General features: G+C 44.4%; 2 protein-coding genes across 2 annotated transcripts; both read right to left on the bottom strand.

Annotated features, from left to right (window-relative positions):
* Nucleotides 1-522: 522 nt before the first annotated feature.
* On the bottom strand, nt 523-2,984 carry TAS2R60 (taste 2 receptor member 60). The gene is given in 9 exon segments (XM_055334783.1): nt 523-607; nt 609-672; nt 675-711; nt 713-786; nt 789-933; nt 1,182-1,262; nt 1,264-1,470; nt 1,472-1,536; nt 2,969-2,984. Coding segments are annotated over 9 exon segments (774 nt in total).
* A 3,392-nt stretch (nt 2,985-6,376) lies between these two features.
* LOC129515767 (taste receptor type 2 member 143-like) lies at nt 6,377-7,282 on the bottom strand. Its single transcript, XM_055334782.1, has one exon. The coding sequence runs from the start codon at nt 7,280-7,282 to the stop codon at nt 6,377-6,379; it is 906 nt and encodes a 301-aa protein (XP_055190757.1).
* Nucleotides 7,283-24,084: the final 16,802 nt, after the last annotated feature.

The raw sequence follows: 24,084 nt of genomic DNA, 5'->3' as shown, positions 1-24,084 counted from the left end.
TGTGAAGAGAGTTCAGACACCAGGAACTCTTGCACAGAAGACAGAAAGCTTCCCTGCAACAGATGGCTGGAAAACAGTGAAGTGATTAAAAAAAGAAAGGAAGGAAAGGAAAAAGAAAAGTGGTTTACAGCATGAAACCAGAGGAGAATTGAGGTTCCAAATATCTTCTCCAGTCTGACTCAACAGATAAAAATTGAATGATGTGTCAGGATCCTTGCATCCAGTTTCCAGAAGGATAATTTTAAACTCCAAGAGATTGATCACAGGGAAAATAAAAGTTTCCGGATTCTTTGGCCACATGAAGTCCCACAGGGAGCAAGCTGCATTAGCTACACGCTTGCTGAGTGTAAATCAGTGACGCTAGCCCATTATCTCCGGATCTTCTATCTCACCTTGAAATCCTATTTCATTGAAGTTATTCTCCTCATCATTAAATGTAGCGGAGAGGAAAAGGGCATTAAAAGTGGAGAAGAGATTTAAAGAAGCCATGTCCCATTGCACCATGTCCTCTGCAGTTTTTCATTAATTGCAACTCAAGATACTCAGCACCCTGCATAGCGGCCCCCCCTCCAGCACACCTCGCAGCCTGGGGTTGCTCAAGAGCAGTGATGGGGTGGGCCGCTGTGCACAGATAAATCACTGCCTGCCACACCCAACGCCTACATTCCAAGATGGAAAAACACCTGCAGCGCTAAGCACCAATGACAGAAGAATAGGAGGTGAGAAGGATACCAAAGGAGATGAGAGCCAGGAGAACCTGGGTGTGTGCCCGGGCACTGGGGTCACAAAGGCCACAATGGAGAGCAGGGCCTTCTTAGTGTGTCTTTCCAGAGACATGAGCAAAGCCATACCAACAAGAAAGACAACAGCAAAGACTGTCCAGGTAACAAGTTTTAAAGAGAAGAAATAGCCTTCCAAGATTGCAACCCTCTCCTTAAAGAGTAGGGATGTGGGGCATCCTGGGTGGCTCGGTGATTGAGCATCTGCCTTTGGCTCGGGTCATGATCCTGGAATCCTGGGATCGAGTCCCACATCCAGCTCCCCATGGGGAGCTTGCTCCTTCTGCCTGTGTCTCTGCCTCTCTCTCTGTCTCTCATGAATAAATAAATAAAATCTTTTTAAAAAATAGGGCTGTAAGCTCTGATTGCCTATGAAAATAGGTGCTCAAGCTGGAGCCCCACAGAACAGAGCAGCATCCATGGAACCAATCCAGACACCTTCTGTTTTAGCCAGAAAAGATGGGGAGGATGAATGACGGTTGCGGGTTTTCACGCAACAGAAGGCACCCAGCTAGGTGAAGAGCCATAAGGTGGCAGTGTTCAACAAGTCCCACTGGGAGGCCAGGAACTGCAATACAGGATTGTATGGAAAGGCCCCTGGATACAGGAAAAAATAAATGCTCTTCCCTCTCACCACCCACTGCAGACAGAGGCAAGAGGCCCCCAGGCTGACTAATAATTTATCACAAGGCTAACAGTGTTCTCCGTAGCAGCCACACCATGCCCAGGGCTAGAGTGATGAAGCTATTGGTCACTGCTGCCACCAGGAACAAAAAATAAGACAAAATGATAGCCAGGGTGATGGGTCTCTAAACAGTCACTGGAGATTCTGGAATCGTGTCATCTCCATTCATCAATCCCATGGATGAAGATGGGTCTCAAGACTTCAAGGTCTATTCCTGTTGGGTGGCTCTGGAAGGTCCTGCATGACTTTTGCCCCTCCAGTTGCCTCCAAGTGTAGAGCACAAAGTAGAGGACATGGGCTGTCTCCTGAGGGTACAGAAGCTTCTCCTTCATAGAACAGATGCAAATATTGGTAAAGGTCAGTTTCAAAAGGCTCCCTGCCTGCCCCTGAATTTGCCTGCCCTTCCTCTGCCTACTTTCTGCCCATGTCAACATCGGTGTAAATAATATATCAGGCAGGCACTGGCACGTGGCGATCCCCTACACTGGAGGGTCTAATTCTCTAAGCTACATGGCTGCACACCTGCTGGCAGCTCTGTGACGCAACCTTCACCAACAGTCAGAGCTCACATCCCTTGGTTGGCTGTCATTCCAGACATTGTTCTAAGTGTTTTCCATTGTGTTGTTCCCACCATGACCCTATGAAGTAGATGCTTTTGGAATACTCCCCTGATAGAAAAATGAGCTAACCCTCTCCTACAAGAGGTTAGTTCAAGTCCTATAACTTGCTGTGACAATCAGCACCAAAAAGAACACAGGAAACAATTATATATTATCAGGCAGGTGACTTTTTTATAATCAATCAATCTTTATTTATTTTTTATTTATTCAGAGAGAGAGAGAGAGAGAGGCAGAGGGAGAAGCAGTCTCCATGCGGGGAGCCCGATATGAGACTCGATCCTGGATCTCCAGGATCACACCCCGGGATGCAGGCAGCACTAAACCCCTGTGCCACCGGGGCTGCCCGGCAGGTGCCTTTTTTGTTACAACATTTGATAATTTGTGACCTTAAAAGTAGGATTTCCTGGAGGAATTGCTACCAGGGGCAAGAGGTCCCCAGGCTGGCTAATAATTTATCAATGGGATGTGGCAAAAAAGAACCCCAGACAAGAACTCATTGGGGGTTACTGGGTACATTGTTTAGCCCCTCTGGGCCTCAATTTCTCCATCTGTAAGATGCAAAAAGTGTCATCTGTTCTTTTTTTTTTTCTTTTTTTCTTTTTTTAAGTTTTAAGCCTATGCCCAGCAGAGGGCTTGAACTCACAACCCCCAGATCGAGAATTGCATGCTCTTCCAACTGTGCCAGCCAGGTACCCCCAAGTACTAACTGTTCTAATTCAAGATTGAACTAGAATCTGAGACTAGAATCTCAGTTTTTAGGGTGAAAGAAAATGTTAAAATAATTTTATAGAATAAAGAAACGAGGCCTCAAATTATAGATTAAGAGTCCCAGCTAAGGTCATAGCTACAAGGAGGAAAACCAAGACGCAAACTGATTCCAGGACCAGAGATCTCCGCCATAGTTCGCAACACATCCTTTACTCTGATCTCCTTCATCTCCAGCTGAAGTCAGAGGCCAGATTTTGGGTCTTTTCACAATCACTATCTACAGATCTTCAGGCTAGTCACTTAAACTTTCACCTATAAGACATATGGATCACAAATACATGTGGGTATATATCTATACTATTCGTACAGCATAAGAAAGAATTATGGTGACGATGACAACTGTTATTATAATAACTACCTGTCATTCCATCTATCCTGTGGAGGGACAAGTAGTCCTAGGAGAATTTAGGAGAGCATCAGAGAGGCAGTAGAGGTCAGAACACCAAATCTTGGACCATCCACTTTAACCAGAGGAAGGCAGAGTAAGCAAAGGTTTTGTTTTTTCATAGGCATGATGTTCAAGGAGTCCAAAAAAATCAGCAATTAGGCGAATACTTACTTACCTAGGTGAGTGATAAGCAGATTAATGTGTCTACAGGCAGACAGGCAAACAGAAATGTTGGGGGGTCATATATGGCAATATTGAAGGCTCAAGATCAAGTTAACATGAGAATGAGGGAGCATTTTGTAGTACATTCCTGTTCTGGCCAGCACCATATCCTACCAGTTTCATGCATACAACCCCATGAAGAGAGAACAGAGTCCATAAAACATAGCGTCTCTTCCCAGTTCCCAGTCCACCTGGGACAAAAATCCAGGTGGAATTATTCTTCTAACACAGAGCCCTTGCTAAGGTGACTACCGTGTTCCTGGAGAAAGGAGAGATGGCGAACTAAGGTATTTTTTCATCTTGCCTTTCTGTGAGGATGCAAATCATCAGGATATAGAGTTCCCAACTGCTCTCTTCCTTGGCGTTGTTCCTCTGGCTGACTTTTGGCCACTTCCTACTGGACCTTGGAACAATGGGGCAAACTTTGAGCTCCTAGCTCTGGAGTTTGGCCAGCCACAAACCTCTCAGTATGGAAGCTCATCCTTCCCATCCACCTTCTACATCTTTGGTGGCTTGTACGTTGGCAAGATGTGTGCTAGTCTTCAATTCATTCAACAGCAATTTATGAGGCATCCCCTATGTCATAAGAGCCCTGTGAAAAGCACCAGGGCTACAACAGGGAACTAGGCAACTACCCTCAAAGTGTTTTCACACACCAATCATAAACCCGAACATCAACTGGCCACACACTATGTGCAGCTTAAGCTACTCCAAAAAGGTAATTAACCATTTGTATTTAAATATGCAATGTGTTTTATAGTGATTCTTTTGTTTGTGCTTTTTATGTGTTTGCTCCATTTTACTTCCTCTTTTTCAGATTTATCTCCTCAGGCGGAAGCCAAGTCTGAGAATTTTGAGTTTTCACAGCTGGTCTTGATATGTGTAACAGTGGGGATGGTAGTAGGAATCTGGAGTAGATTCTCTATGTGAGAAACATGTACCTCAAGAACTCTCTCTGAGAGGGATAAAGTGGGAGGACTTCCTACCTGCAGTTGGAAAGGTTATGTGGCATCCTATTCACACCTCCAAGAATTCTGAGAAGAGCTCAGTTGGAGTAGCAGTAGAAGAGCCCTCATTGTGGGATGAACAAAGATGCTGTCTTGTATGTGGCAAGGAAGGAGGCATGGGTCAGTAAAGGAGCTGCAACTGCCATTATGTCTAGGGAACAATCAGACAAGTTGGGCCACAGCAGAGGGAATGGTGACATATCCGGCTGAATAGGCAGGCTGGGAAGAGTTCACAGAAAGCCTTGAAAGTCAAGATGAGACACTGGGTTATGTTTCTGGTCGAGATGGAGCCACCAAGTGTTTGGGGCTAAAACCTAAGAAAAGGTTAAGAACATCAACCAATCAAGAAGTCCTAAGATAAGCCCATTAGACCTGGCATAACTCAAAGGGCTGTGAACATGTTGCAGGATATGAGCCACATCAGGGGCAGCCCGGGTGGCTCAACGGTTTAGCGCCACCTTCGGCCCAGGGCCTAATCCTGGAGACCCGAGATCAAGTCCCACATCAGGGACCTTGCATGGAGCTTGCTTCTCCCTCTGCCTCTCTCTGTGTGTGTGTGTGTGTGTGTGTGTGTGTGTGTGTGTCATGAATAAATAAAATCTTTTTAAAAAATTTAAAAAAGAGTTACATCACCATCCTCTCCCCACCCAAGACATTCAGTATAATTCTGAAACTCTATTGTACCAAGAAAGAGTAGGCAAGGAAATGCAATCTTCCAGGTGCTTCTAGATGAGTTGTCCATGGAGAGAGATACCCCTTATGCTCTTGCCTTCACTGCTCCCACCCAACTCTTTTCTAGTCGTTGGTCTACATATGTTTTTAAAATGAATTCCATCAGAAAAAAAAAAGTATGAGCATGCATCCAACCATATGCATATTTATTTAACTACATATATGTATACTTCACAGGCTTTGTAAAGTATGTAATGTAATACACTCTGTACATCATAAAATAGATACACAAAAAAGGAACTAAAAGGAAGAGATCAAAATAAATGGAAATTGGAGTTTCCACACTTTTCTTTCCACACTCAGTGGATCATTGTGCATACAACTCTGGGATGCAAACACCCCAATTTGGAGACTACTATCCTAGGCACTGACATTCAGGATCCACCTCCTGGGTGAGCATACAGGTATGATAGGATCATCCAAATTAAGAACAACAGCAAATTTGTTTTGTTTTTTCTTCTCTATCTTCTGTTGACCAAAACCTAAAAGCATTTCCACATCAGACAATTCATTTTAAGTCAACATATAGCAAACATACAAAATCTTAGGCAGGGCCTAGACTGGCAGGAAACTCATATATACACCCTTGGCCTCCCATGGGATCAAACTGGGAAGACTCCATGGGTGGAATCAGTCAAAAGCTGGGTACAAAAAAAGGGAATGGACAAGAATGGCAGACAAATAAAGAAGGAAGTTCCAGATGGGCCAAATGACCACAGGCTACAGTGAAGAAGATGTGAGCATGTGGGGAGATGGAAAGAACCCTTACTGGGTTGGAGTGGAGAGCCTAAGCTGACAGCAGAGCAGTAAAGAAGAGGGCATTGTGTGTGGGATGATGTGGGACAATTTGTACCACCATTAAAAAAATACTTCAAGTTGACCACAGAGACAACTGACAACCATTACAGGTCTCCATAAAGCAGTCAGGACCAAAGGATGCTTGGAGAACTTTATAATAGTTGCTCATATACAGGGTGTGAAAGGTCTGTGAGGCAATGAAGCCATCATCCTGGCCCAGGATTGTTTGGAACCCACCCTGAGGACTAGAAACAGTAGAGGGGATGTCAGGAACAGAGAGGGCTGCAAAAAGAATTAATAGGGCATAGAAGGAGTAGGAAAGAAAGAGGGAAATGTAAAGAGAGAAGTGGTTATTGATACTGATAACTTGAGACAGATCAGCCTTTGTCCAGAGCTTTCCAAAGCCTGGTCATCAGGACCTTTCTCAGTTTGGGGCTGCTTAGCACCAGCATGCTGGAGTGCAGACAGATGCTCGCATAGGTTACCACTTCCCAGGCCCAGTACCAGTGACTCTGGAAGTTTGTTATTTCTATAGCAACAACAACCAGAGACAGGAAATATGATGTGTAGAAGACAAGGAAGAAGACAAGTGACTTCAGGGCCATCGTGTGAACCCGGGTGCTAGGATCACATGGGTCCTGTCTATAGTTCCTCATCAGCCCCAAATGCCGGCACAGTGAGAACACGAGCAAGAGCATGGACACCAAGAACAGGAGGAATGGAACTGACCACATAAGCATTACATCAAATAGATGAAAAGACCTATAGAAGGCCTGTACTCTCTCAGCCCAGGTGCTGTTTCCTTGGGAACTCCTGGAGGCAATCATCTGTTTCAGAATTCCAGTCACAATGGCTGATGAGATGACTGTCAGGCCAACTAAGACCAGGGAGCCCAGCAGCAGCCTGGGCACTAACCGAGAAATCCTCCACTTCAGCCAGAAGAAGACAGGGTGAGAGAAGACGGCGACCTTCACACAGTAGAAGACAGCAAGCCAGGCAGTGAGCCAGAGAGTGAGAGTGTTGACGAAGTGCCAGAGGGTGTTGTAATAGTCCTTTACGAAGTGAAAACCAAAGAAGATCAAGAGGTTGTTCAGGATGGCCACCCCATGCAGGCAGAACCGGGAGGCAGCCAGGGAGGCCACAATCATGTCACCTGCAGGCAGCGTCCGGCGTCGCACCCACTCCCCGCCCAACACAGTAACCATGAAGCCATTCTGCAGCATTGCAGCCAACGACTCCAGGAAGAAGATGACCATGAAGATCAATGTAGGTGAGGAGGACATCCTCTCCAGGAGGCTCTGCTCACATGGGGACACATCTGCAAGGTAAACTGGACTCTCTGGCCAAGCCACTCTGTTGAGACCAGAGACCTAAAATCTCTCCCCTTGGATTCACACAAAAGCCAGCAAACACCTCCAGTCCCCCAGGATTTGAGAAGAGGATCCCTGTGATCTCTCTTGGCATGCAAATCACTCCCAGCTCAATGACTTGATGTCTATATTTGCCTAACCTGTATTTGCCTGTTCCTTACCAGAGCCAGAAGCAGGGAAATATTAACAGAAGAGAGGCTCCAGGGGTGATTGAAAATGCTCATGTTTTATACTTTATTATTTTTTTCCTAACTTTTCCTTGAAAGATGGCCTTATCCTTGTTTGGCTCCCCTAACCACAAACCTTTTCTGACCCTTCATGTCCCAATTTATTTTTTTTTTCATGTCCCAATTTAATATTTGCTTTTAAAGATCTTATTTATTTATTTATTCATGAGAGATACACAGAGAGAGGCAGAGGGAGAAGCAGGCTCCACCCAGGCATCCCCCAGTTTGTTCAGTGGTCTGTTAACATCATATTAAGGCCTATCTCTTGTATGAGTGGAATAAGAAGTCATCCATATGCACAGGCACCAGGAAAAGGCTCATTTCTCCTCCACTGACTGCTCATGTTGCCTGAAATTTCACTGGCAGCCTCCATATTGAAGTTTGAGGAGTCTCCAGTTAAAATGTGTAATTTCTTGATGTGTCAACATCAAATCTGTTAGCCATTAATGCCTTAGCTTCAATGTGCTTAGCAAACCAAAATTACTCATTTCCCAAGAAGGCTCTGAGGAAATGAGAGATAAGTAAGTCATGAGAAGAAGGGAAAGACAGAGAAGGGAAACTGAGGAGGCCAGATCCAGAACGGACACACCACAGGAGCCAAGGAAGCAAGAGTTGGGACGACAAGAGGAGTTCAGAACAAGCCCACAGGGTGGGGGGAGGGAGGGGGGAGGGGGGACAGTAAGAGAGTAACAACCAACCTGTTGGAACACTTTGCCATTCATAAGGTGATTACACATGTTACATGTTGCCTCTGCCGCCAACCACACAGGGACGCTGGTCCAGATCAGGGGGCAATGAAGAAGAATCCAACTCAGGTGAGCTTTAAAGGGGCAAGAATGCTTATGAACATGAAAAAGAAAAAAAGCAAAGGGGAAAGAGGAAAGAAATAGGAGGGTAGAGGGAAGTAGAGGTGCAGGAGAAGCAGAGAAGGGAGTCTGCTCTTCCAATATCAAAGATCCTGGAGTCATGGTCCTCTCCAAGGCCACTCACAAATAAAGGCCTTCTCTCCTACTTGATATGGTCTCACTCAAGACTCCACAGTGAGAGGTCTACTGTGAAAGATGAAAGGGAATAAAAACAAGAATAAACATTTATAGAGACCTCAAGAAAAAGTGCACTTGCTTGAAGAGCTGCTTCACTTTTCTCAAAAGATTGCCAAAGATCAGACAATCCACTCTCCTCAATGGTTTTGTAACTCACCTGCAGCAACTTGATTTAGTTTTTTGTGTTTCCCCTGACTTCTTCTTGAAGACGACAGCAATGAGTGGCTCCTGCAAGTTTCACAATATTTTGGCTCTTGGAATCCTTTGGAGAAAGGCCAGCTTCATGATGTCATCAAGAAGCAAGTCGAGGCCATGGCACACACACCCTGTTGCGATCACATGTAACCAAGTATCCCCTGTGTGCTCACAGGCAACTTAGGGACTTGCACGGTCATCAAAATATATACTTTTCCAGAAATGGTTTTTCCAGGACTCTTCTGTTTCTACAGTTGACAGCTCTACCAAGTGATGTTTTTTCTCCTTTCCATATTCCTCTGTAAGCAGCTTGAAAGAGTACCCTTTGTCAGGCACCTGGTCATCCATCTCACAGTGCTCCACTAGATGTGTCATAGAGAGGTCATACCCCATGCATAGTCTGCCTCCAAAAGAGGTCACAAGCAGGACAACTCTTTTAATCGCTCTTGAGAGTCCCTCCGATATGCAACACCAATCAAAATACTCGGTGTTTCTCACCACAGTTTGGGGCATGTTCCTGTTTTCTAAAGGTATCTCATGCCTGAAGATAAAACTCATGAATCCTTTTGTAGTGCAATTGTCAAAAAAAATTTTAGCATGATACCTGAGTCCCCTGTGAAACTTTGCTGGTGTCAACACATAACAGCAGAAGGTCATGATTCTGAAGAGACCTACCTGCACTTCCTTCATTTTGACTCTCGACATTGGTAAAGGATTTTTTTTTTTTTTTGGCTTCTGTTTATTAGGGAGGTATTTTTTGTCTTATTTTCTTATTACATTAAAAATGCACTGGGTCACCTTAGTGACATGTGAAAATACATATTTCATTTAACAGCATTTGTAAATCCTGGTGTCCATTCCCCATTGGACCTTTGAGTGACCTGTAGTGTGTAAATACTTCCACATTCTTCCATGATTTCATCAGGTAATTGATGGTCTGTGCCAGGGAAAGGTGGAGGAGGAAGGAAATAACAATGTTTTTAAAGGCTAAACTATGCATAAACACGAAGCTAAATTATGCATTAATTTAATAATGATTTCCCTGCAGAATAAGCTCAAAATATTCTTCTGGCCCTGTAGACCTCCTCTCACATGTATATTCAGGTAAATAATTTTGAACATTGAATCTAATAGCAATCCAGCATAAAATAGAATTGTAACTTTCCAAAAATAAATCAGAATATACAACATCCTCAATTATCAGATGTATAAACATTGTTAAATATTGCTTAATATTCAGGAAAATTTATGCACTTTCCTTTCAACTAAAATAAATATATGTAATATATATACATATATATAATTTTAAAGCTGTTTTTTGCAACATAAAGTTTGGCTGCAAGGAAGTCCAGAGTCCAATTTTATCTAATTCAAAAAATTTGAGAAAAAAAAAATTTTAACTTTCTGACTTGCATCATTTGAGCAACGGAGAGTGATAAAATTAATCTCTAATGGAATAAGTTAATGCTCCTTCCATAATGCCATGTTTCACCCAAATGTCTAACACCTGGCAGAAGGATAAATCATATTCAACTCCTAAATCAGCAGTTCACAAACCATGGTAGAGAAGGGACAAGATAAGAACTGAGGAAGTGCAACCACAGGTTCTCACCTCCTCTTCAAACAGAGTAGCTTTGAGGCATGTGTGGGGCTTAGTCAGTTAAGCCTCTAACTCTTGATTTCGGCTTGGGTCGTGATCTCAGGTTGGTGGATGGAGTCTGCTTATCCCTCCCCCAGCTCGTGCATGTGCGTTTGCTCTCACTCTCAAATAAATACATAAATCTTACAAAACAAAACAGAGTAGCTTTGCTTATATCTAGTGTATGTATGTATAGGGTGTGTGTGTGTGTGTGTGTGTGTGTGTGTGTGTGTGTGTATACACACATTCTGTGAGAGACCTCAGTTAAAGACAGGAGTCCACCACAAAACAAATTTGGAGCTGATGTCCTAGATTGAAAGTCATAAAGAGGGAAAGAGATTGAATCCCTGCATCTTCCTTCACTTTCTCCCTAAAACTCTTCTAAATTGACTATACAGAGATTTTTAGAAATTCTTTTTCAAGCCTTCAATCTACAATAACAGAATGAGGGAAGGAGGGGTCCTGGGTGGTTCAGTCGGCTAGGCAACTGCCTTTGGCTCAGGTCATGATCCCAGGATCCTGGGATTGAGCCCCACATCAGGCTCCCTGCTCAGTGGGGAGCCTATTTCTCCCTCTCCTTCCCACTTGTGCTCTCTGTCACTATCTCTGTCTTTCTCTCAAATAAGTAAATAAAATCTTAAAAAAGAGAGAGAGAGAGAGAGAGAGAGAGAGAGAGAAAATGAGGGAAGAAAAAAAAAACACTTGGGAAGCTAGAAAGTAGATGGAAAAGTAGCCAAAAACAGCAGATCTGAGAAAACGAAATCCTATGCAAGCAGAAGGAAATGTCAAGAATTAACTGACTTTTACTTAGGATTTTCAATACCAGGTACCTCTGGAGAAAAACTGTTAAAAATTGGTTGTAAGTCAGTTTAAGATTCAGATGCCCAGATCACATCCTCCCTTTTGCATAACTAGGCACACTCCTCCTTAGCCCTAGGGAAAGACTAGAGGATATTCTCTGGAGATGATAAAACAGGATCTCTGAGCTGGGTGAACACTGAACACATCTGAGGTAAGGATACATTGAAAACAGACAAATTAGGTAAACAAACAACTTCCCCTCACTAGGGTTCCAGAACACTGGCACTCAGGCCTTCAGCTTCCAGGCATGAATCCAAGCATTCCAACAGGAAGATCTAAAGACACTATCAGAGATTCCTCAAATAATTAGCCCTGCTAACACTCTACAGTGAAGCCTGAGGTCAACAAGTCCCATTCACAAGTTCACAGTTTCCAGTTAGCCCTCCATTCCCTACTCAACACCAGCAGAAAACAAGGAGTTTGGAGTATGTGAGAAAAAATGGAGGATAAAATGAAAACAAAGCAACAAAAGAGTTACTTGTAGGAAATTCATCAATGCGAGGAGAAGAAAAAAAAAAATTTCCTCCCCAAAATCAATATCCTCAGAGATCAGAGTCTCCAACAAGATACTGTTGGATAACAGTACAGTTGGATAACAAATAAGATGTTGTTAAGAGGAGATATTCAAAACAATTTTTTTAATTTCACTCAAAAACATGATTCTCTGAAATTAAATATTCAATATAAGGGAAAAAAGACAAATATATAAAATTCTCAGAAAGCAGGACCAGAAAGAATACAAAACTGTAGGTAGAAAACAACAGAATGCCAATCCAGGATATCGAATATCCAACTAACAGAGATTCTAGAGAAATAATAAGTGGAGGGGGGAAAATCCAACTAACAAAATAACTGAAGAAAAATTCCCAGAACTAAAGGACGGAAGTTTTCCTATTAAAACGGTCCTCCAGGGGCACCTGGGTGGCTCAGTGTTGAGCTTCCGCCTTTGGCTCAGGTCATGATCCCAGTGTCCTGGGATCAAGTCCTGCATCAGGCCCCCTGCAGGGAGCCTACTTCTCCCTCTGCCTGTGTCTCTGCCTCTCTCTCTGCGTCTCTCATGAATAAATAAATAAAAACTTTTTTTTTTTTAAAGGGCACCTGGGTGGCTCAATCTGTTAAGTGTCTGCCTTCGGCTCAGGTCATGATCCTAGGATCTTGGGATGGAGCCCTGCATCAAGCTCCTTGTTCAGCAGGGAGCCTACTTCTCCCTTTCCCTCTGTCTCTCTCCCTTGCTCCTGTGCTCTCTCTATCTCTCAAATAAATAAGTAAAACCTTAAAAAAGGCAGGGGGTGGGGGGCTCCAAGTATCTGGGCCATAATAAAGTTTCAGAATATTGAGCATAAGGTGTAAACCCTATGAGCTTCTCAAGAGGGCAAGACGTGAAGAGGATACTACATTCAAAATATTAGCAATTCGAAGAAGGACAAACAGTGTATGTTCTCATTCATTTGGGGAATATAAATAATAGTGAAAGGGAATATAAGGGAAGGGAGAAGAAATGTGTGGGAAATATCAGAAAGGGAGACAGAACATAAAGACTTCTAACTCTGGGAAATGAACTAGGGGTGATGGAGGGGGAGGAGGGCGGGGGGTGGGGGTGAATGGGTGACAGGCACTGAGGGGGACACTTGACGGGATGAGCACTGGGTGTTATTCTGTATGTTGGTAAATTGAACACCAATAAAAAATTAATTTATTAAAAAAATATTAGCAATTTGAGTATTTTTTAGACTTTTCAAAGGTAATTTTGGAAGATACTGCAACAATCATCTCTGACCTAGAATTTCTTATCTGGATACTCAAGTACATGGGCAAAATAAAGACTTTTCAGACAACCCAAATCTCAAAAACAGTTTACTTTCTGTGTATTCTTTCTCTGGGAACCACTCCACCAAAGCTAGGGCATAGGTGATAAAGGAAGACATGAAGTGCAGACAATACGAGGTCCAGGATGAGAGAGAGGCAAAGAGGATGACCAGGACGATTGTAAAGGCAGATCTCAGGGCCAATGGGGACAATTCCAGACCAGAACAAAACAAGAGGCCTGAGGAGAGACTTTCTCAGGTAAATAAAATCTTAGACTACTAAATGTTTCTGAAGTTATTGAGGATTTCACTGATGCAGAGTTTGAAAGCAAATAAAAACAAGGCGATTTTTCACAGAAAACAAAATTGTGTACAGGAAAGAAAAATTCTATAATACATAGTTCCATCATGAATAACATTTTTTCTTTAATAGCACTTACATTGCCATTAAAAGAAAACGTGTTTCTCTACTCACACCACCAGACATCAAATTAGGGGAGCGGGGTTTCTCACACCAACCAATTCTTCAACTCTCCAGACATCAACTAGGCGCCCTACAATTCAATTCAATCCCGAAACTAATTACTCGAAGTGAGTACAGACCTGTAGGTTAAGGGCTCGGTTCCACAAGGCTGCATCCCACTTCAGATGCCAGTCTCAGGCCTCAGGTTGTCACTTGTACTTCCAACCAACCATCTATAAATTGGAGGTTCCCACACTTCCTCCTCAGGTTCAGTAATTTGCGGTAGCATCTCACAAAACTCAGGGAGACACTTTGCTCACATTTACTGGTCTATTACAAACAACTTAGATGAAAAGCCAGATGAAGAGGTATATAGGGTGAGACTCAGAAGAGTTCCAAATGCCAGAACTTCTGTCTCCATGGAATTGGGGTTCCCCACCCTCCTGGTATTTGAATGTATTCACCAACCAACCAGGAAGCTCTCTGAACTTCCTCATTTAGGGTTTTTATGGTTGTTTCATTATGTAGGTATAACTGATTAAGTCATTATCCGCCAGTGATTGACTCAATGTCCAGAGGCTAGAGGTGCGGCTCAAAGTTCCCATCTTCTAGCTGTGGCTGGGTCTTTCTAGCACCAACCCCATTCTGATGCTAGAGGCCACCCAACACCAGTCAGGTTATTAGCATCAAAAAGATATTCCTATCACTCCAGAGATTTGAAGGGTCTTAGAAGCTCTGGCTCAGGAACTGGGGTCAAAGACTATATATATTGGAACAAAAGATGCTCCTAGGGCAGCCTGGGTGGCTCAGCAGTTTAGCGCCGCCTTTGGCCTAGGGTGTGATCCTGGAGACCCAGGATCGAGTCCTGTGTCAGGCTCGCTGCATGAAGCCTGCTTTCTCCCTCTGCCTGTGTCTCTGCCTCTTTCTCTCTGTGTGTGTGTCTCTCATTAATAAATAAAATATTTAAAAAAAAAAGAAAGAAAGATGCTCCTAGCACTCCCATCACTCAGGAAATTACAAGGGTTCTACTAGGTCTGCATCAGGCACATTTCCCAGAGTTAGAAGTCTTTATGTTCTGTCTCCCTTTCTGATATTTCTCACACATTTCTTCCACTGTTTTTTCAAAACAAACTGGTAGAAATATCTACCTAGATGTATATATTACTTTGATAAACTAGATGTTTAAACTAGATGTATATATTACTTTGATAAAATCTTAGGGGGAAAAAATGAGAAAAAACAGCAAGGAGAGGGCTAGAAGCAAACATAGCCAAATTATTCCTCCTTGTTTTTTGTAAAATAGCAATGCTTCCTAGAAGCACAGATTCATTTTCCTCTTGCAATTAAGTATTGGACTGTCCTCCATAAACAGGAATTACAATGATCTAATATTACTCATAATCTTATTAAAATCCTCCAAGTATGTGTTTTTCATAATCATTTGGAGGAAGAAAGGGCAGAAGTCAACATGAGTCATGTTTCTAAAATGGCTTAATCATTCTGCTAAAAAAAATCATAATCTAAGATTTTCCATTGTTCAAATGTTGATTATACTCCTTTTTTTCTCTTCACACCCCTTCCATCTGGCCCTTCATGGGATCCTCAAACAGCCCACACCCACCATTCATCACACACCTTCCTGGAGGCATAGGGGGTGAGGGAGGCATTGGGGGTGAGGAGAGTGTTGGTGGTGGCCTATGTTGAAACTCTTCCTACAATGAGGCCAAATGAGCTGACCTTATACCACAATTAGTGGTGTGACAGTCCTGGGAATTGGGGGATAAAATAAAGAGGCAAAAGAAGAACATAGCATCCACTGTGTTCCCACCATGATGCGGGAGCTCATGCGTTTCCTCTTAAACTCAACAAAGGAGTCTAAAAACACATTCCCAACCATCCAGGGACTCTGACAATCCCTTCAGAGAGCTCCCATCATTTTGTCTGCATGTGCAGAAGCCAAGGAAAGAGAAGGATTTCAGTCGGCTGCAATGGTCCAGTTTCTGACTGGGTAACCCTAGGGAGAGATTGCAGGATGGCTGCAGGAACACTGGGTGAGGGACAGCAGACCTAGTAGGGACTGGGGAGGGGCTCCCAGGTAAGTAGGCTGGTAATCTGGTTCATTTTTCCTCATTAGATCATGGCAATAGAAGTCAGAGGAGAAAAAGAAAAAAGTCAGAGGAGAGTTTTGTTTTGTTTTGTTTTTTAAATCACAAGGTATTAAATAGAGAGCTCTAGGAAACAAATACAATCTCAAATTGAACCAACATTCATTGAAAACCTAATTGTGGCTGGCATTATGCTGAACACATTTGCATACATCATTTTCTCATTTAATCTTATTCAAGGATGCCATATGTGCTCCAGATTTTGCTCTTTATTATTAGATACACCGTCTATACCTCTGTGTTTTTCCTTCAGGAAAATACAGTGAAGCTGTTGCCACTCTGCCTTTGCCCTGAATGGGAGACCAGGAGGCCACATCATTGCACATTGTATCCCATCGCCTGGTGGGACCAAAAGGAACCAGCTTTATCTCCCTGTTGTTGTGGGTTTTTTCTTTGATTTTTTTTTTTCAGTGACTGAGTCTCAAATTTCTGAGCCAACATTGCTGTTCAGAGTAATGAACAAGCATCTTCTCACCTTCCTGTTTCTCCTCTTCCCCATAATATTTCTTATTTACCACCAGGGTACAATGAGTAAATACAGCCAGGTAGGCAAACATTAGAGAATCTGAGAAAATACCATAACATTCCAAAGAAAGCTATAAAAACACAATGTTCTTCGTAACATTCTACGAGTTCAAATTCATTTAGAGCTGGTTTGTCGTAAAGGGCATATGATGAAGATTTGCAAGCCCTGGGCATGGGTTTTATTCCTGTCACTTTCTCAACCTGTAACCTACAGTTGTCTCCTCCTCTTCTTCCACCTGGGTATGTACGCCTATAGTCATATATACTTGCAACCCTGTGAACATAAGATGAGGCAATATATATAAAAACATTTCTGCTCATTGCTGAGCCCTAGATATTAGCGATTGAGTAAAGGAGACGCAACCCAGGAAAGATAATCAAGACAATGCAAAAAAAAAAAAAAAAAAAAAACCACACAATTCAAACTCCTTGTCATCGGTCTACTGGTTTCCTTTCCTTTGAAGGGAAAGTTATTCCCACAACATTCATGCTCCAAAGTCTTTCCTCATTTACAAAAAAATTACCTTTTCTGGTCCTTACTTATGAATAAATCTCAACTCCTTTCATGGCTTCTTTGTAACATTCTGGAATCTTCCTTCTTTCTCTTAGAACATGCAACAGTACTTGCTGCATCTGAGGCTTTTGAAAGGGGTCTCACTCATGGAAAGGGCATAAAAAAATTGGACTAAATGTCCTCCAAGTTCCCCGCCAGCCCGAAAGTCCACATCTCTGACCCTTGTCTCCCGTTCTCAGTCACTGTCTGGGAACTTCTACCTCTTTCTTCATCAGTGTCTCTGGGAACAAGTCCAAGTTCACCAGCTCTCCAAGAAACACCTTCAAGCTACTCATAATTTTCAATATGCACAATTAAGATACCTCATTAAAAAAAATCAACCTAATAATGGTTCCTGGTATTTCACTCCTATTCTGTACTTTCGGCAAGTAGTGGGAGCAGGTTGTCCCACCAGAGATCACCTGTCACAGCAGAAACTGTGGGTCACATTATGGCTGAGGAGTCGCAACTCAGAAGACAGCCTCTTTGGAAAAGGCAGCGGGGCTCTGAAATCATGAATGTGCCACCTACCTTAGATGGACAGGTAAGAACAACCGACACCAGAGGAGCGCTGTATTCCCAGAGGTGGAAAGGAGGCCATGGCTCTGGGTTTTCCATGAACTGGAACCCACTCTAACCCAGGTCTGGGGACCACCTGGAAAAGAGAAAAGAAGTGGAACAGAAATGGGCATCCTGTAGAGAGGTCCTGCTTCGTGTCCCTGCTTACATGTGAGGGCACCTTGGTCGAAATGACTTGGGATTGATCTTTTCCTGAAGAATTGTTCTGAAATGCACATAAAAAGGCATAAATAAGGATATTCTTCACTGCTTTGTTTATAGCAGCAAAAATCTGGAGGGGGAAAAAAGCATAAATGTCTTCATCAGATCAGCAGTTCTTAATGAGGACAGTGTAACACTCTCCAAAAGGTACTTAGGAAATTTATAGGGGTGTTTAGCACCATCTTTGGGGTACTACTGGCATTTAGTGATTGGAGGCCACAATGTATTGCACATGCTGGAGAATTTTCCCAGCCAGCAAGAAGTTTGGGTAACCTGCCAGAAACTCCTGTGGGGGGGGGGACATCTGAGCCAAGAATTTAACTCAGTTGTATATAAACACAAAGTAGTTTTTGCACAATTTTAATGTACGAGGAGTTTTCTAAGAAGGGGACCATCAGAGAAACTGACACATTGGAACTTTGTTCAGTTTGAATCTTGACCACAAGTTGTTCATCTCAGAAAAATCCTGAAATCAATAGCAATATCACCCCAAGTATTTAAATTAGTAACAAACACACCTAAATCTGTCTTCAACTGGGGCTGTAGCCCTCATTTCAGTCCAACACTTGGTGCAAGCACCTATCGACTTTACAATGTCCTCTGTGGCACTGTGCATGAGCCATGTATACCTCAAAATAACATATTAGTCTATTTTTTTTAATTTTTATTTTTATTTATGATAGTCACACACAGAGAGAGGCAGAGACACAGGCTGAGGGAAAAGCAGGCTCCATGCACCGGGAGCCCGACGTGGGATTCGATCCGGGGTCTCCAGGATCACGCCCTGGGCCAAAGGCAGGCGCCAAACCGCTGCGCCACCCAGGGATCCCACATATTAGTCTATTATAAACTGCTCTTCTTTATATCATTATGGTACAGTTAGAACACTGTATAGATTTTAAGTCAAATTTTAAGTAAGTCATATTTACAAATTTCATTTCAGGATAATACAGAAGGTATTTCCCAATATTTCATAAAAAGGGAGCATTGATCCAGACAAAATACATTTAATTAAATAAAGTGATACGTTGTACTGTGGAATACTCTGCAGTAGTTTAAAAGTATTAGCTAAATCTATATAAACTGGGGCAGCCCGGGTGGCTCAGTGGTTTAGCACTGCCTTCAGCCCAGGGTGTGATCCTGGAGACCCGGGATCGAATCCCACGTCGGGCTCCCTGCATGGAGCCTGCTTCTCCCTCTGCCTGTGTCTCTGCCTCTCTCTCTGTGTGTGTGTGTGTCTCATGAGTGAACAAATAAAATCTTTTTTAAAAATCAATAAAAAATAAAAAATAAATCAATATAAACTGATGAGGAAAAATCTCTAAGACAGATAGTTGAGTGAAGAAAGCTATTTCAGGGAGATGTACACAGTACAAACAGCTAGTACCAATTTATATAAAGATATAGACACAAAAATCACAGAACTATGTATGATGATATGCACATAAAGAGAGACAAATGCATGGAGGAAGTGTCTGAAAGTTTACAAAATGAGCCGATAACAAGGGTATAGAATCAGGAAAGAAAGTCAAGGAGGGGGTTTCTGTTTTATTCACGATGCTTGAATGTGTCCACAGAGAATGAATGAAGAGATCTGTTACATAATTAAAAATTGCTCAGTTACGATTTTGAAAAGAATTGCCAGGGGGGCAAAAGCTATGGCTAAGGTCTCACAGTTGTCACTCCTGTGTCCCTGGCCTGAGCTTCAGGCCAGCCTTATGCAGGAGCAGCCTCCCTGCTGGAGGGACTTCACAGGGCTCTGTGAGCCCATCCTGCAGCGCCCTGAGCCCCTAAGCACCGCTCGGCCACACCTGGGTCACTGCATCCTTCTGCACAAGAGGTAGGAATACGGGGCTTTGACTCAGGTCCAACCTTCCAATCAAAGGTTTGCCGCTCCAGGGGACAGCACTGCCGTATCAACATTAGCCATAAAGGAGGTCCGAAACCTTCACCCAGTATAGAAAGGCCAGTTTTATGCAGCTATTGAGGTAGGACTGAGCCAAACTGGGCTCCTTCCTTCTGCTTCAGATCAAGACTGGATTAAGCATTAGGACACCCCAGACACATAACAAGAAGGGACGGAAGCATCAGAGGAGGGTTGGGAAGAGCTCCTGGGTAGGGTAGGGTAGGGTAGGGTAGTGTAGAGTTTTTGATGCACTCAGAAGCAGCAGGCACCTGTCCCATGATCCCATGTGACTCGATCAGAGGAATCTCAGGGTTGGGGGAGTTATGGTCAGCAAAAACTGCCCCCCTCCAAGGTTCACTGGGCCTACTGTCAATAGGTACAACAAAAAATTTGGAACTCACCCTTTGATAAGGCACCTTCGGCAATGGAATAGGACATTCACATTGCCCAGTTTGGAAAATGTTAACAGAAAAAAACCACATCTGTCTGTCGTACTAACAGCTATTTCCCTAGGTCACAAGTGCCTGGGGGGCAAATGACGCATCGCCATGGCACTAGGCTCTGGGTGCCCTGCCAGTCTGGGCTGTGCATCTCCGCCCCCCGCCCCCATGGGCCTCCTCGCCCCCACACAGCTGTGCAGGGTTCAGCTCCCGCAGCTGTCAGGCTCCCTGCTGCTGCTGTCATTCCGGGCACTGCTCTGCCCGCCCGTGGCCTCACATCACCACCACCTGTGCCCTGTGGCCCCCAGACTTGGAGAAGCGGTCCCACCTCTGGGGATCGTGCTCTTTCCCTCACCCTTAAAAAGTCAAGCCTTTACATTATCTCACAGAACGTCTTTCCCCTCGGGAGACGTGCTCTTGACAGGTAGCTCGGGGCCAGGATGGCCGCAGAAGCTTCCTCGATGACAGGACCAGGGTGCCGTGATAGCTTGCTCAGGACCTGGACAGGCATGCAGAAGGAGCCGTCACTACAACCTTCCTACGCTAAAGACCTGCATTCTGACTTACATATCATTTCTGTAGTATCCCCTTATCTCCAAACTCTTCCATGAAGAGTGGGAATTCTGAAATTACGCTGGATTGATTCTGACCTTGTTTCTGGGACCTAATTAAAAGTATCCACAGAACTGAAGTTTTGTTTTCTTAATAGATTTTATTTATTCATGAGAGAAACAGAGAGAGAGAGAGGGGCAGAGACATAGGCAGAGGGAGAAGCAGGACCCATGCAGGGAGCCTGACATGGGACTCGATTTGGGGTCTCAAGGATCACACCCTCAGCCAAAGGCGATGCTAAACCGCTGAGCCACCCAGGCTGCCCCAGGACTGAAGATCTTGATACAGGAGGGGCCTTTAGGAGATCAGGTGGTCCTGCCCATTCAGGGAAGATCGCATTACCCCTCCTCGAAGCTGAGAGAGCTCAAAAGACTTGCGGAGGGTCTACTAGCTGGTAGGGGATGGAGGATCGAAGGCAGAAGGAAGTTAGGATTACTCAATTAAGTCAGGACATTTTTCACATCCATGATATGTGAAAAAAATGGTTCTTGGTGTCAAACTCCCAACTCCCTAAGGACCAAGAGTTTCTGGACAATAATTATGCTTGCTCACTGCCGTTCCCACACACCAGTCACAATTGGATGCTTCCTCGAGACTTACTGATAAACGTGACAATAATCCCAGAAATGACACGATTAAGGCCATTTTTCCATTAATCTATTGGTTTTCACTCTGGTTCTGAGAATTGCAAAATGACCGCAAGAGACGTTATTTCAAGCTGGAAAAGTGATAAAGGAAGAGGCAACCACAACAAATCCTCACCAGGAAACAAAAGACAAGTGAAGAACTGAGTACCCTGGGCACCTCTTCCGGACAAGCAGGGCCTCCTGGCAGGAGGCCAGACCCACAGGGAGGACTTTGAAGATCCGGGCTCGCAGGGAGATAGAGCAAAGGAGCACTAGACAGTGACCTTTATTTTCAATCCAGTTAGACTGTGGGGAGACATAAAGCAAAACCTACGTCACAGAGCAGGCGCACAGAGCAAAACAGGGGGCTAGGAAGAGCAGAGAGCAGGAATAGAACACATTAAATAGAGAAAAAGAAAAATACCAGCATCGTTGAAATTTTCAACCGTTTCATTCTCTTACTAAGCAGCAGAGCAAGCAAAAAGATTGACCCGATCCTGGGGAACTGTCCTTGGCAACCTATACTTCCAAGAAAACGAAGAATCAGAATCCCCAAACCCCATACAATGACTTGGTTTCTATGGGGAATAGAGCAGAAGGCTACATCCCATGTCATACTTTACCCCTAATCTTCACAAATGTCCCCTTTGAGTATCTGGGCCATTTTTCATCAATGTTCTACTCTGGAAGGCACCCACCGCATCTCAACCTCCCTTGTCCTCTCAAACTCGCCTCTGCCTGGCCTCCCTGGCTCCCTGCCTCTCACCTGCCACCGACAACTCCCCCCCCCATCTTCTCTGCCACACACCCCACTCCCCCATGATAAATCTTGATTAACTATTCCGATTCAAACTACAATTCCGCACCCGACTCTGATGCATGGGCTCTTCCCCCCACACCGCCGAGCAAGCGTGCAACACCAGTTGGGTATCTTTCCATTCAATTCTGACACTGTCTACCCAGAAATAGTGTCAGATCCCACAGGTAATTGACCCAGACTGCCTTTCGCATCAGATGCCAAAGCAAGTCTTGGCTGTCACCTGTGCCCCTAACAGTCTGGCTGTAAAGGAGAAGCTCCTCCTCAGGGGGCACCTCACAGTGTACCTCCTAGATCGTCAGTTTATTATAAAAGGACAGAACGCAGGGACAGCCAGGTGGAAGAGATGCCTCAGGCAAGGTGCGTGCGAAGGGGCCCAGAGCTTCCACGCTGACTCGGACTCTGGACGGTTCACATTCTTCCGGCATCTCCACGCACTCACTAACCTGGAAGCTCTCAAAGGCCTTCATTTTAGGTTTTTATGGGGGCTTCACTCTATAGTCATGATGGATTAGCTCCTGGGCCATTGGTGACTGATTCAGCCTCCAGCCTCACTTTCCTTCCTTGAGGTGAGGGTGAAAGTTCAAACCCTCTGATCCTCCCATTGGTTCCCCTGGCAACAAGCCCTTCCTTTGGGAAACCGAGAGCTTTCCAAAAGTCACTCATTAACATGACAAAAGACACCTGCACCACTCCCAGCACAGGAAATTGCAGTGTTTTTAGGAGTTCTGTGCCAGAGAAGGGACTAAGACCAAATATGTATTTATCCTAGACCGCAATATCGTACTCATTCATCATCATCTCTAACGCGTTTTCCAGAAGGCAGAAATTCCTCCTGGCACACCTACTTCCACAGAGATACGGTTTTCTAAAATTTAAAAAAAAAAAAAAAAAGCTCTTACCCATAGGAGTCAATAGGAACTGGTGAGCTTCCCTCACCTCCCTGTCTGAAGGGCGACACACCCTGTTATTCCAGGAGTAAAATGTCACCCCTATATCCTCTCCACTCCCTGTCCAAGCTCAAGCTCTTACTATGTCTTCCCCGCAGAGGCCACTTTTAGGCCACAGATGTGAGCCCTGGAAACTTGATCAAGGCCAAAGGGCCCCCAGGAACCCCCAGCTGAGAGCAAATAGGCTCATTAAGTGACCCACCTGGAAATAGCCACCCTCACTGACCAATTACAACCGGGCACAGTTCCTAGGATTACCAAACAGGGAAAGTGGTGTGCATTCCCACGCCCCTATAGCCACGGCCCCTCACCACCGCCTGCAGACAGCCTCTCCATCCCCACCACTTGCAGGAGGTGCGTTCAGTGCTGGCCCCCTTGTTCTGCCTTGGGTGAATTCTTTCACCACCTGCACCACTGGCTTCCCCGCAGTCCGTCACCCCACATTTGGGGAGCCCCCCCTCCGGTAGATACACCACCTTACCTGGATTATCTGATATTCTCCTCCCCTGACTTGTAACCTTTCCTCCGGTGTCCACCAGAGCTCAAACCCTCATCTGATCACATGGCTCCCATGCTCAAAACTTCCCCCCTCTCCCCTGCACCGTCCAGGAGCACTCTGCTTCATGCCCTCCCATCTCTCCCCTGGGCCAAAACTAAGACTCCTAACTTGTCCCTGCTCTGCCCCCACCCCATCCCCATCTGTTCTCAGCACACTAACCAGAGTAGCTCCTTAAAAAGCTCAGTCAAAGCTTGTGTCTGCTTTTTTTTTTCTTTTTAAGATTTTATCCATTTATTCATGAGAGACACACAGAGAAGCAGAGACAAAGGCAGAGGAGAAACAGGCTCCCTGTGTGGAACCCCATGTGGGTCTCGGTTCCTGGATCAGGACCTGAGCCAAAGGCAGACCCTCAACCACTGAGCCACCAGGCGACCAGCATGCATCTCCTTTGGCCCCTCCCTCAAGGGTCCCCAGCTCTCTCAAAGGAAAAGCCCAAACGTCTTTCAAAAGGCTTGGAATGCCCCCTGAGTGCTGACCCCTCCCAGTGCCTCTCTAATCCCACTCCCCTCTCTGCTTGCTGTGATCTGAAACACTGGTCTCCTGGTCCTT

The sequence above is a fragment of the Nyctereutes procyonoides genome, unplaced genomic scaffold (genome assembly GCF_905146905.1).
Source record: "Nyctereutes procyonoides isolate TBG_1078 unplaced genomic scaffold, NYPRO_anot_genome, whole genome shotgun sequence".
NCBI lineage: Eukaryota > Metazoa > Chordata > Mammalia > Carnivora > Canidae > Nyctereutes > Nyctereutes procyonoides.
This window is presented reverse-complemented; position numbering and strand designations above follow the sequence as displayed.

Bases quoted from the DNA above. Each gene is read 5' to 3' on its own strand.
- LOC129515767 (XM_055334782.1), bottom strand. From the start codon at position 7,282: ATGTCCTCCTCACCTACATTGATCTTCATGGTCATCTTCTTCCTGGAG.